Below are 14,519 nucleotides of genomic sequence, written 5' to 3' on the forward strand. Positions count from 1 at the left end.
CTCTAAATAATACACTCTGTCCCAACTTCATGATAGACTTAGTGGCCAGGCTTTGCAGAGGCTCCGATACATGATACGTTTGCTGTCATTGTTTTACCTCTGTCCTTCCACAGTAGAGGACTCCCGTGGTTTGTCGTCGCGACCTAATGGAAAACAACGCCTGTGTTGGAGAAGGGGTGGGGGGTGACAATCTTGCTGATTCTCCAATGTCGTGCTTGAAATGACAAGTCACTGTCATGTTAATACCCAGAGCAAAGTGGGATGTTGTTTTTCAGCACAGTGTTCTTATGTAAGCAACCCGCAACAGAGAGAGAGGGGGGGGGAGAGAGGTCAGGGTCATGTGTTTTAGTGGGAGCTGTCAAACCTTGAGCTATGGTAATCCAACAGACTTTTACACCTTTGATCCCCACAGTGGAGCTACGGTGTTCCATATGACTCCTATAGGTCACAGTGGCAAGACAGATGGATCCAAGAGAGAGATTCAAGATTTTCTTTTTTTTTTACATATTATAAATTATTTCTGTCAGTACAGAAGAGTACAATTCTTTGGTTTCAGTTTCTCAACAACGAAGCAGCAATAATAATTCATAAGAAATAATTAAGCGGTTAGGTAGGAAATAGGTTTCTTTACAACGTCTGTTGTATACTGCACTGTATGTCTCGGATGGATGGAGGACACATGCACTGACACGCTGAGCTGTCAGCACAATCCCCTGCAGCGCTGTGCGGTTGAGGGATGTACAGTTCCCCTTCCCAGGCAGTGATGCAACAGGTCAAGATGCTCTCATTGGTGCCTCTGAAAACATCCGGAGGATCTTGGGGCCCCACGCCAAACCTCTTCAGTTACCTGAGGTGTAAGAGGCGTTGCTGTGCCTTCTTCACCACGTGGCCAGTATGCTCATCCCGTCCCCAGTGATGTGGATGCTGAGGAACTTGAAGTGAGTGACTCTCTCCACTGCGACACCATTGATGTAGATGGGAGCATGCTCTCTTTTCGGCCTCCTGTAGTCCATGAACAGCTCCTTGGTGTTTTTGACATTGGTTGATCTTCTGGCACCACTGTGTCAGGTTCTGAAGTTTCTCCTGTAGGCCGTCTCATCGTCATCAGTGATCAACAGTGAACGTTACCACTAGGGTTGGAGCTGTGCGTGGCCATGCAGTTATAGATGTACAGGGACCAGAGGAGGGCACTCAGAACACGGGGGCAGTGGTGTTGGAGCCCATCCTCTCCACCTGGCAACGATCTGACAGAAAGTCCAGGATCCAACTACACAGGCTGGGGTTGAGACCTATAGGTACCTGAGCTTGTGTTGAGTCTGGATGGGAATCGTGTTGAATGCTGAGCTGTAGTCTAACAGCATTCTCAAACAACCTTTAAACTGACCACACTCCTCCAACCTTGTCCCTTAAGGACTCACAAGACTTTAAGCTCCAAGAGAAGTTGTGGGAGATAGGCAGCAAGCCTCCCTTACATACAGTTAGAGTAAAACTCAATGGGTAAATTCAAGTTCATATGGAACGTACTGTAGACTCTACAGTGTAGAGCATGCACATCAAGTGATCAGGTGCAGGACAAACAGAGGATCAGCACAAAAACAGTCTGCACACCGTTGTTAGCTCCCTGTGGGAGACTACACTGTGCAGACTCAAGTTAACTGTTTTTGGATCAATTGTGGAAATGTATTTTTTATAACTCAAATTTACATATTTATTGTAATTAATAGGTACCCTGAACAGCGATAGAGATCCACATGGTGATTTCTGAGTTCACAGTTTACCTCCCTACTGTGATTGGTAATGCAATCCCTGGGACAAAATATTAATGGTACAGAAGAAGCAGGAGAAGGCTTACCAGACTGTGGATGGCAGTCGTTGGTGTGGTTGTTACACTGGCATGGCTGGCAGCCCGTACTGCTGAAGCGGAAGAACCCAGGGTGGCAGTCGTCACACTTTGGCCCATACACTCCGGTCTTGCACACACATATTCCTGAGCTGGAAAGGCAGATGGAATCATGTCACTATGGGAACGCTCCTTACTATACAGGCGGCAGAAGACTTAATCAAAACCTTTCAACTAATAACAGAAAGCACTGCAAAAGATAGGTATTAATCGTATTGATTAAAATGCTTGTTTACTGCATGAGATAGAGGCTTAGTTTATTTTATTTTCACTGATATAAAGCACCAAAATGGTAAAGCACAATTACAAAGCTAGGGTCAAATAGAAATCATGAAAGCGTGTGAAAACCTTCATGTAAATGCTACAGTACCAGACCTGCCGTACCAGACCTGACCGAAATAAGAGAGATACTCATATCTGCTTGTGGACTGTATGGAACTCTATGTGTTTGGGCAGCCCCTGATAGGTTAGCCTGGAGCCATGCCATCCAATGTACAGGCGTTCCTGTCCATTCCACGCATGACATCCTGCAGGATCCCTCTCAGTGTCGTCTCATCAATCCATCTGCTCCCCTCATAACTCACATGCAATGCACCTTGTTATGCAGAGTCTTCCCTCATAGTAGGAAGAGCAGAACACACAGTAAAATCGTTAGTTAGTTTAACTCGGTGTGTGTAAAAATGGACCCGTAAATAATCTATTTTTACACACTCAGTTAAATTAACCCTGAGGATTTTACTGTGCAGACAGACAGGACATGAGGTACTGCGCTAGCCCTGTGCCTATCCCCTCCCTCCTTAAAAATCGGTTGCTATTCAAACTAAGCAGCCTTAACTGCTCACATTTAATTCCACTAAACATGTTATGAATGTTGTGGGTTGGATTGGGTCTGCTCACATGGCTGTCAAACTGGAGCTATCCGTAGGCCAGTCCAAGGTCACAGTGTGGAGCTGAGGACAATCATGGGGCGGAAACCCCAATCTAGGCGCAGTCTCTGTCAGGACTGTTTTTTTTTTTGCCCACAGGATGAGGGTTGAATGGGTCACAGACAGTACCTTGGGGGACACTCCACCAATGTTCTGCAGATTTTTAAGTGCTCTGTGGTGAGTCTAAAATCCTGTTGCACACAGTCCCGTCTCCCACTGGGTAGGAAGCGAGCACAGAGCAGTAGCATAGTCGTGATGACAAAAGAGTCATTTTATGAAGGATCTGGTCCCAAGCAATCGGTCATTCTCTCATCATCAGCTACAGTTAGAGGGAGACGAATAACTGCCGCAGGAATGTAAAGTGGGGGTGTGTGAGGTTGCTTGGGATTGTGGATGTGGGATAAATGGCAAGACATGGAATTCAAGACGCATTCTATTCGTTTTTAGAGGAGATCTACAACCATATACTGTATCCAAGATTAGAATGAGTTCTTATTTAATTGGGTTACGTGCCTACATTTGAGAAGATAGAGATAGCACATGAGGCAGCAAAGCAGAAGAAATGAGTAATAATAAACAGCATGCTATTGAGTTCATACGTTTACATAACTGCAAATGATTTGCACTCAGCTGGAAATATCTCGGTCGGTAATGCTTTTAAGAACGCTCAACAGCATAAATCTAATTACATTCTTCCATGCCTCGCCAGAGCCTCTTCTTTTCTTTTTTTTACATGACTTATTTCATTCAACCAATGTGTTTTTACTGCTGCTAAGGGTATACAGCCCTGTAGGTCGCACCTGGACTGTTCTCTATTCTGAGTATTCTCTATTGCCGGCTATAAAACACAGAGGCCAGGGGTGATTTATATACATGAGGGAGGGGTGAGTGGCAGAGAGAGATGAGAAATCATCCGTTGCACATAAACAGGCTCTGCGCACTCTGGGTCCAACTGCCCTAAAGGTTTATCGCCTTTTTCTCCTGGGAAGACAACAGTGGGAAGTCAAGCCAGAGAGGCCCCGAACCCAGAGAACGGATCCCAAAATATAATCTGCGGACAATGACTTCAAAACCAATCAAGCAAATGAAGAGTGACAGGGAGCACTTTCCATGAGCATGTGCGTAGGTCTCCGACACAAATGGGGCTTTGTTAAAACAAATGCACTTGATGCAAATGAGGTGGCCCATGACAGTGCTTAGTGGGGCGTGGGCACCGCCGAGGACAAGGCTGAGATCAACAGCCGTCGGTTGCTGCACAATAGATACACATCCTAATAATGTTTGGAAGAAGCACAGACAAAAACATGAATATAAACATCATGGCCTCATTGAGACGAGTCAACAGGGGAACACTTAACAGTAGAACAAAACAAAAAAAGGAAAACAAAGTGCCAGATGCATCTCACACCGCACTTGATGAGTTTGATTCCAAATTGATACAGTATAATTTTTAGAACAACCTAACAGTTAGGGCTGCACACAATTATTCGACAATAATGGAAATCGTGATTTTATGTGTCATTATCTAATCCTGAAAATGTACAATTAATTCAGACACGTTATTTGGCAGCTGTTGCATCTTGCCCTCGTCTCCTCACTATTACACAGAAGCAAAATGAAACCACAGTGGCCATTACATACTATACTGTACCATTGGACCAAAGACATAACACTGATAAGCACAATGAGCATCAAAGACATCTACTGTGTCTATAAATTCCACAAATCTGTTAGTGTGTCTGTCTCTCCTTTGCATACCTCGAGAATCGTCTAAACAATCGCCTTCATATTTGGCGTGTGTATTGTTGACACTCCAAGGGAGTGCAATGTGATAAATAAATAATTAACGGTAAGTGAATAAATAAATAAAATAAAACACAACAGACATGAAGTGAAATAATGGGGGTCTGTACGGATAATGTGTACTGCACTAGTTGATTATCATTTTTTCCAACAAAACTCATCACCAATAATTGTGACTACAGTATTAAGCAAATCAATATTAATGAGTAAATATAACTAACATCGCTGTCTTATGGAGTTATTATTGTAATTATTAATATAGATTTTCTTTTTAAAGAGCTGGAAATTGTCAAAATTGCATATTGTCAATTGTCTTCTGAGGAAATCTCATTTCACAAGAGAGAACCGTGGCCCCATGTTCTCTTCTTTTCCCCCTCACTAACTGGCTGGCAGTCCCCCAAGGAGTGACCTGTGGCAACACCGCTCAATCTGCCATCTGGGTGTCTGCTAGCTAGCAAGCCTTCATCCAACACCCAGAGGAAAAATACTGTACATAGTGTGCTTCTTTTTTTTCTCTCTTTTTTTCGATCATCTTCTTACATGAGGACTGCAAACCTATTGGCTCCAGGGCTTGACAAGGCTGAGTGAGTGGAGACACCAGCTAGGGATTCTATCTAGAAGTAAAAACCTGCTCCCCCTCCCCCACAGTAAACCGTAATCCAAGGTTTCAGTCCACCACTGTTGTTGTGTTACATTGTCCCCCCTCCTTGGTCAGAGGGGTGGGTGGGTGGGTTGCTGTTTTGCAATTGTTTTTTTTGGTGTAGTTTTTCACGAGAGCCATAATGCCCTCGCTGCTTGGTGTGTTAGATCATCCGGTTACTAAGTAGGTCAGTAGTACAGGGAAACAAGGCTTAACCTCGTTCCTCAGCCGCCATGGTGATGCCTGCCATAAGCAACGTATGCTTGGGGTCTGAGCACAATACACAAGAGCCCACATCCATCCACGGCTCAGAAGCGCATCCTTCTCCATCCACAGGGAAAACAGAGGAGGGCCTGCTAAGTGCTTTTAATTTAGAGAGAGTGGGCGATGAATACCATCATGCAAAACAAGAATAGCCGATACTAAACAGGTGTAGTTGCATTGCTGTGTGTGTGCAACTGTGGTCTGTGCCTCAAAGGGAGTGTTTAACCATTTAAACCCTCTATACTTGGTAAACTTGACCATGGTTGGGCCAGTATTTGGTCTGCTATTCTGATAGTACTCATTAATTTGCTACAGAGTGTTTGTTCAGTAAAAAGGAGTCTCCATGTCTCTCCAGCTCTTTATTAAACAGAAAATGCACTTTCAGTGCTCTCTCCTGATTGGCTTAGATTTTACATCGCCTACATGAAAATGTATGTATATTCTGTTTACTAAAGAGCTGGAGAGACCCCTGTGACCGAACAAACGCTCTGTAGCAATGATTACTATCAGAATATAGTACTTTAACCTTTTTAACAAAAAATATCACTTACCCTACCTTTAAGTAAAAGTATCAATACTGCAGTATAGAAATAATAAGAAGTTACAAGTAAATGTCCGGAATTCAAAATGTACTTGAGTAAAAGTATAAAAGTATTGGCACCAAAATGTACTTTAAGTACCAAAAGTAAAAGTACTCATCATACAGAATGTCCCATTTCAAGTTTTCAAATGTATAAAAATCTTTTGAAAATAGCCGATCTACGAACTCACAATGCGTCGCAAAACGCGACGCATTGTGAGCTTGTAGATCGGCTATTTTCAAATGGCCGAAATGTATATGTTATGTAATAATAATAAAAATCTACAAAGTAACTGAGATGTATAGTGGAATAGAAGTAGAGGTATTGGAAATTGTAAATACTCAAGTAATGTACAAATATCTCAAAATTGTACTCAAGTACAGTACTTGAGTACATGTACTTAGTTACTTTTCACCACTGTCTTCTACACCATATCTCTTATGCATAAATAGCTGATCTACAGGCTCACTCACAACGCATCGGCGAATGTCACCCCCAGAATAATAGGTTCAAGCGGTTGAGGAAAGCCAAAGGGCTGTGATCCATCCTTCAGTTCCTTGGCTCAGGATCACAAGCTGGCCCAGTTATATAACCTATCCCAACGATGACTGGGAACTTGTAAGCTCTGTACTCTGGCCATTAGGCCAACAAAGCCTTGATGCTGGGCCAAAGACATAAACACAGAATTAACCCATTAAGACCTGGAACGCATCTGTGTCATTTTTTTTTTTTTTAGCTAAAAAGCATTATTTTACACTTTGGCTATTCAAATATAGCAGATATACCAGCTCTTGAAATATTTTGAGATGGGGGTCGGCGGCCAAATACATATCATTTTGGGGGTCCTTTACTCCTTGACATGAAATGGTTTGAGCACCACTGATACAGAAGCATACGTTTTTTCAGAATACTGTTGGGATTTAGAAGACGTTTGTAGAATTGGCTTCTGGTCTTAATGGTTTAAGACACATCGAAATGTTTATGAAAATCAATGTGCGGTCAGTTAGTCAGCCAATGGCTTCCTGCTACAATAGAGTGAAGAACTCAGACGGGGCTGCAGACTGTTCACTCTCAAAATAGACGGCAGAATAATTCCTTGGCATTCACCACTCAAAACTACCAATCACAGATAAAAAAACGAATAAATTAGACAGTCAAAAGGTTGACTGCATGTCTCCCGAGAAGGTATCAAAGCCAGGATGGAGTCAATTGCCTCACTTTAGAGTTCTGCTAAGCTGGGTTTCTGATGACATGGCCCCTTGACAGAGACAGACAGGATGCTGAGAGTCAGCTCCCTAGCTTCCACATCGATTAGCCGGTAATACACCTTCAATCACATGCTGGCATGAAAAGGGATACCTGAGCTTTGAAGCATGTGATACTACGTAGCAGCTGCAAACAGTTCCTGAAAACCAGCCAAGCAGGTAGGTAATACATTTGAAATGACATCATACTGTAGAAGAATCACATGATCACGTGATCCTGTACTGTACTGTTGAATATGCCACACACAACACACAAATATTGTGTCTGATGGTTATTTTATGGTTTGATTTGTATCTTGTTTTGTAAAGCACTCTGTAACCCTGTTTTAAAAAGTGCTTTATATATACACACACACACTTTTATTAGTATTAATTATTATTATCATTATCATCATGTCATCATCAAAATAAATGGAACCAAAGCACCAAGTACCAAACAGCCACGGTGGCTTCCAGCCTGCAGCTGTATGCCACTGGGCCAGACAGGATGGATTGACGGAAACATCTGCACCCAGAATCAATATTTCATCACAGACTGTGGCACCATTCAATACAGGACAGTGAGAAATAAATGTGCATGTTTACAAACCATTCCCAAAAGGATTGACCCAGATAAAGTATTGATAGAACTCTTGATGGTGGAAGTAAGTGGTTGTTGACCCTACAACATATTTAGTAGGAATACAAACGAGCATGATTCACCATATCTTCAGATCCTGCCATTTCAATTCACATAATAATACTTGAAACCAAACCTTGCCATATGACATGTTAGTGTTACAGTAGGTAACACTTTATAATAACTATCCCTTATAAATAGTCAATAGATCATTCACAAACTGTTAGTTATTGAGTTAGTAATTATATGTTAAATGTTCATAAATAGTTGGTTAATCATTTTCAATAATCTACTTGCTCCTACTATTCTAAAATGATCAGTATTGCAAAAGGCAACACCAGAATCCTCTCTAGTCAGCCACCTACTACATCCACTCAGCACCCTCCCTGCACCTACAGAACTACAACCTCCCAGCACCCTCCCTCCCTGCACCAACAGAACTACAACTTGCACACTACAATTACTTGTACACTGAAAGTTGTTAATCAACTATCAAATACTTATTAAGTCATTAGTAAGTAATTTACTAACAACTTGTTCATGAACCATTAACTATTAAAGTCATAATTCATTGAATTTCATTCACAAAAGTCATAATTCATTAACTAACAGTTTGTGAATTACTTATTAACTATTTATGATTAATAGTTATTTTAAAGTGTTAGCAACTATGACTACAGGTGTAAAAACATTGAATAGTAATGCAAAGTCTAGCAGAGTGGTTTATATTATAATCTTTGAATTATGCATTAAATGGGATAGCAGCGTGCCACTACTAAAGCCCAATTTGAACTTGGTCATATGACCGCGCCACTCTCTGAAAATAACTTTCTAATTGAATACTGGTTATGTTCGGCAAGCCATGCGGTCATATGACAAAGTACTACAAATTAAGCTTAATTATAGTAGTGGCACTGCTAATTATCACACATCACATTATTTTGCTGTGATACAAACCCATTCACAATGCTACACGCTCTACAATCTTAGCGAGCCGCCAACCGCTAGCTTTCCAAATCATATGACATTGTTTGGTTTATTCCTTTTCCAGGCAAACACTTGACCGCTGTATTGCATAACACTGGACTACTGGAGATTACAGCAGGCACGCACGCACACAAACTGCTATCGCAGTGGTACGCATAGTTCGAGTCATTATCAGACAGACAGTAATAAAGCGCAGTTAATCATTAGCCCAGGATCCTGAGACGAGCTCAGCAGCTCTTGTTTTGACTAACATTATTGCTATTGTCCTGTTCGTTTTGACCGCACGGGGATCTATTTTGGTGAACCAGCACAGTGGGAGGTGGTATGGCTTGTGGTCTTAAACAAAAGGTGTAGCTAATTCAATGAGAGGGGGTAATACTAGCCAATAATCTTCTCAATCATGAGGATGGTGGTGCATGTAACACCATTTGAAAGCAAAGTGAGTTTCCAATGGAAAGCAGCAGAAAGCCCAACTTAAAGAATGCGTCCCACCTTCTCCAAACAAATAGTATTTTCCAGTACTTTGATTAAAATATTGGGAGACGGGCTAAATGTTTGTTCAAATAAAATGTGACAATACTGCAATTATCCACTTTACATTCACTAAGATTTCGATTCGGCCTAAAAACTCTAAGACACTGACATTTATTTGTATTTTTAAAATGAAATAAACACAGTGTCATATGCTATCATTAGACTCCTGTTACAGTAGTCTACTGTATAAGAGGTTAAAAGTCTGAAAGCCAACTACAGGCTGGTTAGCTCACAGTCTATAGGCTTAGATGAGTGTGATCTGTCCAGTACGTGATAAGTAAGACACTAACTGATGGATGAAATTTTTATGGCATGCAAGAGGCTAGCCGTGGTCTGTTTCTGTGTGTCTGTCAGACGCTAAACCACAGGACCAATCAGTGCCACATTTGTGCCTCCACAAGTACCTCCACAATTTCCCCCCACCTTTTATTCTTTTTGAATATTGGAGTCATACAGTATAATGTAATGTCATAGAAACGTAATAGATGACTGGTCATGTCACATGAAGTTAGAGATCCACAGTAGAGGCTGTCCAAGATCCATGCCGTTACTGTGTGGATTCCGAGATCCGCATCATTTCCTAGTTGAATTACCGTGGCAATGTCACACTGAATATTATTTAGAATAAGGCTGCGTGTTTCACTGTGGGGGCTGGATACTCGCCATTCCTAAAGCACAAGGCTGGGGGTTGGCTGAGGTCTCACCGCTAGCTAATCTGTGAAGTGATTACCTACCGAGAGTGAGCTAGGCTAGTTGGGTTAGAAGTGTCTAGGCTCAGACAGTCTAAGAAGGATCGTATTATGTGTGTTAGTGTGTAAAAGCTCTACGCCCTGTCCCTGAAATAACCCTGCTGTCTGCACCTTCACCCAGATCCTTGCTCAAGCCCTCTGTGTGCACATTGTCAATCTTTCCGGTAAGAAGAATGTGAACCAAAGACAATCTGGCAACTTGTTTACACTGATGAATACAATATACAGTATAATGGTTTATGTAAGCCGTTATTGTCACTTGGCCTTTCAGGATATAGTTGAGATCACGTCACAAATCCCCAACATATCACACAAGTTCAGTCAAGCTTTCAGAAACCAGCAACATTCCTGTTGACGGTTATAGGCAGAAAATATGTCTATTTTTTACCATGTTCCCAACCACACGTGCAGCTTCTCTCCAGTCACACGTCTTCTCCATCTAGCGGTAAACCTACATCTACAGCAGCGGTTCTAAACCTTTTCAGGCCGTGATCCCCCAAAATAATCATATTTAAACTGGGGACCCCCCAGTCCCCACCCTGACAAGCACTTGGAATGTAGGAGTTGAGGCATTACATTTAGTTTGACTCGGTTCCACAGATAAATAATATAGAAAATAGCAAGTACACAATCGTCTATTTTCCACAATGTTTGCCTCTTTCGTACATCATTTGACAATTTGGCCAATGTTTGACCAGCTTTTATAGTACAGTTGTTCTTTTTTAAAGATTAGTTTCGTGTGAGCTTTTATGCCTTTATTTATAGGCCAGTAGACTGACAGGAAATGGGGAGAGATGGGAGCGCCACGCAGCAAAGGTCGTCGGGATCGGGACTCGAACCCGCGACACGCCGTCAGGCTGGCATTGCAGCCTAGGGTGCCTGGACCACCACGCTGCGGCCCAGGCCGATAGTAGAGTTTGTTGATTACTTTTGATGTAATGGACTTTTTCTTTTCGGTATTAAAAGTCCTTAAATTGTCACTTCACTGTCATCTGGGGACCCCCCCCCAAATCATGTGGGGGACCGACCCACAGGTTGAGAACCACTGATATACATGAGTATAGCATATTGTGTGTGTGTGTGTGTGTGTGTTGGCTCTACATTCGAGGACTAAGCAGACCCTGCAGTCTCCATGGGGGTCAGGGGTGGGATCATGGTCTCTCATTGCCAAGCAAGTGAAGCAGAACAGTGAGGATAATGATTCCTCAAGACTAGAACATTTTGACAAATCAAACTCCCCCAAAAAATGCTCCATCCAGACTCTCTCTCCAACAGCTAGGAATGGAAATAACAGAGCTGTGTTTTCTGCATTTGCATTCGTTTAGCAAGGTATGTAGTGATGCAGTACTCATAATTACCATTTGTCTTTCTGAGATAAACACGATAACCCAAACTAAATATTTCATAATATGATTCAATGTAGCCTGATTGTTTGGTAAAGCCGTTGCTATGTAAATGTTAAGATAAGCCTGAAATATACAATACCAATCTGGAATGTATTTGGCCATCTAATGCTGATGGCCAAATGCATCTTCCAGATTTTGAATTGCAGTGTTTCCCACGAGATGTTTTGAGACTATTGGGGGGAGGCTTGGCCTTGTGTTTGGGGTGAGGCGGGCAGAACTTGTGGTCAGTGTTTATCCTCCCCGGGAGAAAGTTTTGCGCATTTGTAAGTTAAATGAATTACTCTGGTGCACTTCAAGAGACAGACAGACAGTATGTATAACTTGATGGCGTCCTCAGGACATCATTTAAAATCTTGAAAGATTTATGTTTTTTACGTTAGGGCAGCTCGAGATGGACAACATTTTAATACCTTGATATTTATGCCAAATATCTAAATAGCGATACAATAGCCTACTGTATATAATAAGACTATGGGTTCAAACTTTATATTTTAAGTGTAGCAACAGTGATGAAATGCTACTATTTTGAAGTCCACCAACCAAAGAAAACATTTACTTTCCTTTGACTTAACAAACCCGCTAAGCTTTGCTCTGAAAATCACTTAAATGTATGAATGTCAGTACTGCTGTTTTGAATGTGGCATAAGAAACGGTAAAGCTTTTCATACAGAAGGTTTATAAGCTGCTTGCTGCATTAAAACATTTTCACACGTTATCTAGTCATTCATTTTCAATGAAAGGTGAGCGAGCGCTGGTCCTGTGAAACTGTCATGGTTATGTCTCACGCTCAACAAGAAAAAGATTCCAATATGGATAAAAATGCTTTGTAAACAAAGCCAAGAGTGGGCCAACAGCATTTCAACGGGGGATGTTATATTGTTGTTAACCATAAAGGCTACAGAGATAATTAAAAAAGTCTCACCTGTCACAGAGGTTGTTTACGGCACCGAAAGAGTCACAGCCACACGGCAGGCAGCCAGTGGTACCATTGGTGAAGTGTCCCACCTCACAATCCTCACACTGCAGCCCGGTGTATCCTGACAAACATGAACACTGTCCGGTGCTCTGGTTACAGTCTTCTGAATCCAGAATGCCTTCACTACCACTACTGCAGTTACACAGCACCTCTGTACAGATGGAGGAAGGGAGAGAAAGAGACAGAAAGAGAGTGATGTGTCAAATGGAAAGTGAATGTTATGGATAATAAGGGAAAGAGAAAGCTTGGCGTAAAATTAACCCAAACTAATACATGTTGTTGAATATTAGTCAGGGTTGGTAGAGGTCTGCTCTAGAAGTCATGCTGCCGCTGGCAGGTAACCAAAGACTGAAATGTACTCTGAAACTAAACCCCAGACAACTAAACATGAATAGATTCATTTCAAAAGGAGACAATCGAAAATGTAAGAAACATTAAGGCCTGTTTTTTTATCATTTTAAAACAGGCAGGAACAGTGTACCATATTATAGATTTATTAAAAGATTAAGACCTTATTGATAACATAATTTTTTAGAATGAAAAACATTTGTGTTTTTAAAAGATCTGGTGTTTTGAAATAAAGCCCCTCACATAATACCCACTAAAAACAGCTACGATTGTGGTTCAAACTGACACGGTCCACAAAACCAGCAGATGTGGCGTTAGACATCTGGATGACCCTGTACTGCTGCTGAGTAACCATCTATTATTCATTTGAGCTCAGGTTAGGTGTGGTGTGGTGAGCAGCAACCGGGGTGTTTTGACTCAACCCCCATTCTATGTTTTACCAGTCCAATTTAAAGCAAAAGGAGGCAGGCGACAGAAAATGCCAGGCAGAAAACAGCGGGGTCCGGCTTAAAATGCACAGAGGACAGACGGTGTGACTGAAATTTTTAATCAGTCTATTTCACACGTATTACTTGCAATGTATTCACACGATACCTCAGCTGTCGTTCCAGAAAAGGGGAGAGAGGGTGCAAAATGTGCTCTTGCCCAGGCATCCTTTTCAGATTATTTTGTTGATGGCCACTGTTGCAGTGACTTTTATGTAACAGTTGAAAGGCCGCGTTATGCAAGCCTGTAGAGCGCTAACAGGCCCCTACGTGTTCACTGAAGCCATGTCCACTGAAGGACTGTCTGCCTGAATTAAGCCCAAGAATGTGTAAACCCCTCCAGTGCTTTCTCTCATTCACACACACACATCCACATCATGAGTGACAAAGAATTTCACTCATATCTTTGCCTATACCAGGTTAAACCAGGTCAGGGGAAATGATACAGTAATTTGTGAAAGCCACAAAACAGGTGTCAATCGAACGAGAAGGTGAGAATCGAGGAAGGGGAAGAACATTGAGGTAAAGCAGCGTGACAGAATCGTTGATATTAACCAGACACGTGTAGTGTCACACTATTCTAAACAAGTCACCATTGCAAAATGTTCCCTTTGCTCAATTCCTCACAGCCTCAATGTTTATGCCTCAATAATGAAAACAATAGGGGTGGGTGATGGTAGGTAAGTTTCTTCAGTTGCACTCAGGATTTTACTGTGTGTATATGGAAACTATTACTGTACTTTCAATGTGACCTTATGCCGGAAGCCAGTGGGTCATATCTCATATGCATCTGTACAAGTAAAGGTCACAATACATACGTCATCATATCTGTCTGCACGTCAGAGAAAGGCCCCTGCCCTGACAGGGAATGTGTGTCATTATTTTTGGTCCAGCGCCTAGCCGCTATAGGCGTTAACCCAGGTGAGCTCTTTGTTGACGTTATATTATCACTTCAGTGACCCTTCAGGGGAGGAACAATGGAGCCGAACCCACCGTAGAAGCCTTCGGGGGACCATTTGCAACAACTCACAGCTTT

At 42.0% G+C, this 14,519-nt stretch overlaps 1 protein-coding gene across 1 annotated transcript in view; it reads right to left on the reverse strand.

The window, feature by feature from the left end:
• The window catches only part of LOC308088639 (multiple epidermal growth factor-like domains protein 9), a 28,359-nt gene that overhangs the window by 11,966 nt on the left and 1,874 nt on the right, over window positions 1-14,519 (reverse strand). The window contains exons 2-3 of the mRNA XM_080433180.1: window positions 12,597-12,801; window positions 1,853-1,992 (exon numbers count right to left, since the gene is read on the reverse strand). Coding sequence (XP_080289306.1) covers window positions 1,853-1,992; window positions 12,597-12,801 — 345 coding nt within the window. The remainder of the gene's footprint in view (window positions 1-1,852; window positions 1,993-12,596; window positions 12,802-14,519) is intronic.

Source organism: Gymnoscopelus braueri, assembly GCF_963280865.1.
Source record: "Gymnoscopelus braueri genome assembly, chromosome: 7".
Lineage (NCBI taxonomy): Eukaryota > Metazoa > Chordata > Actinopteri > Myctophiformes > Myctophidae > Gymnoscopelus > Gymnoscopelus braueri.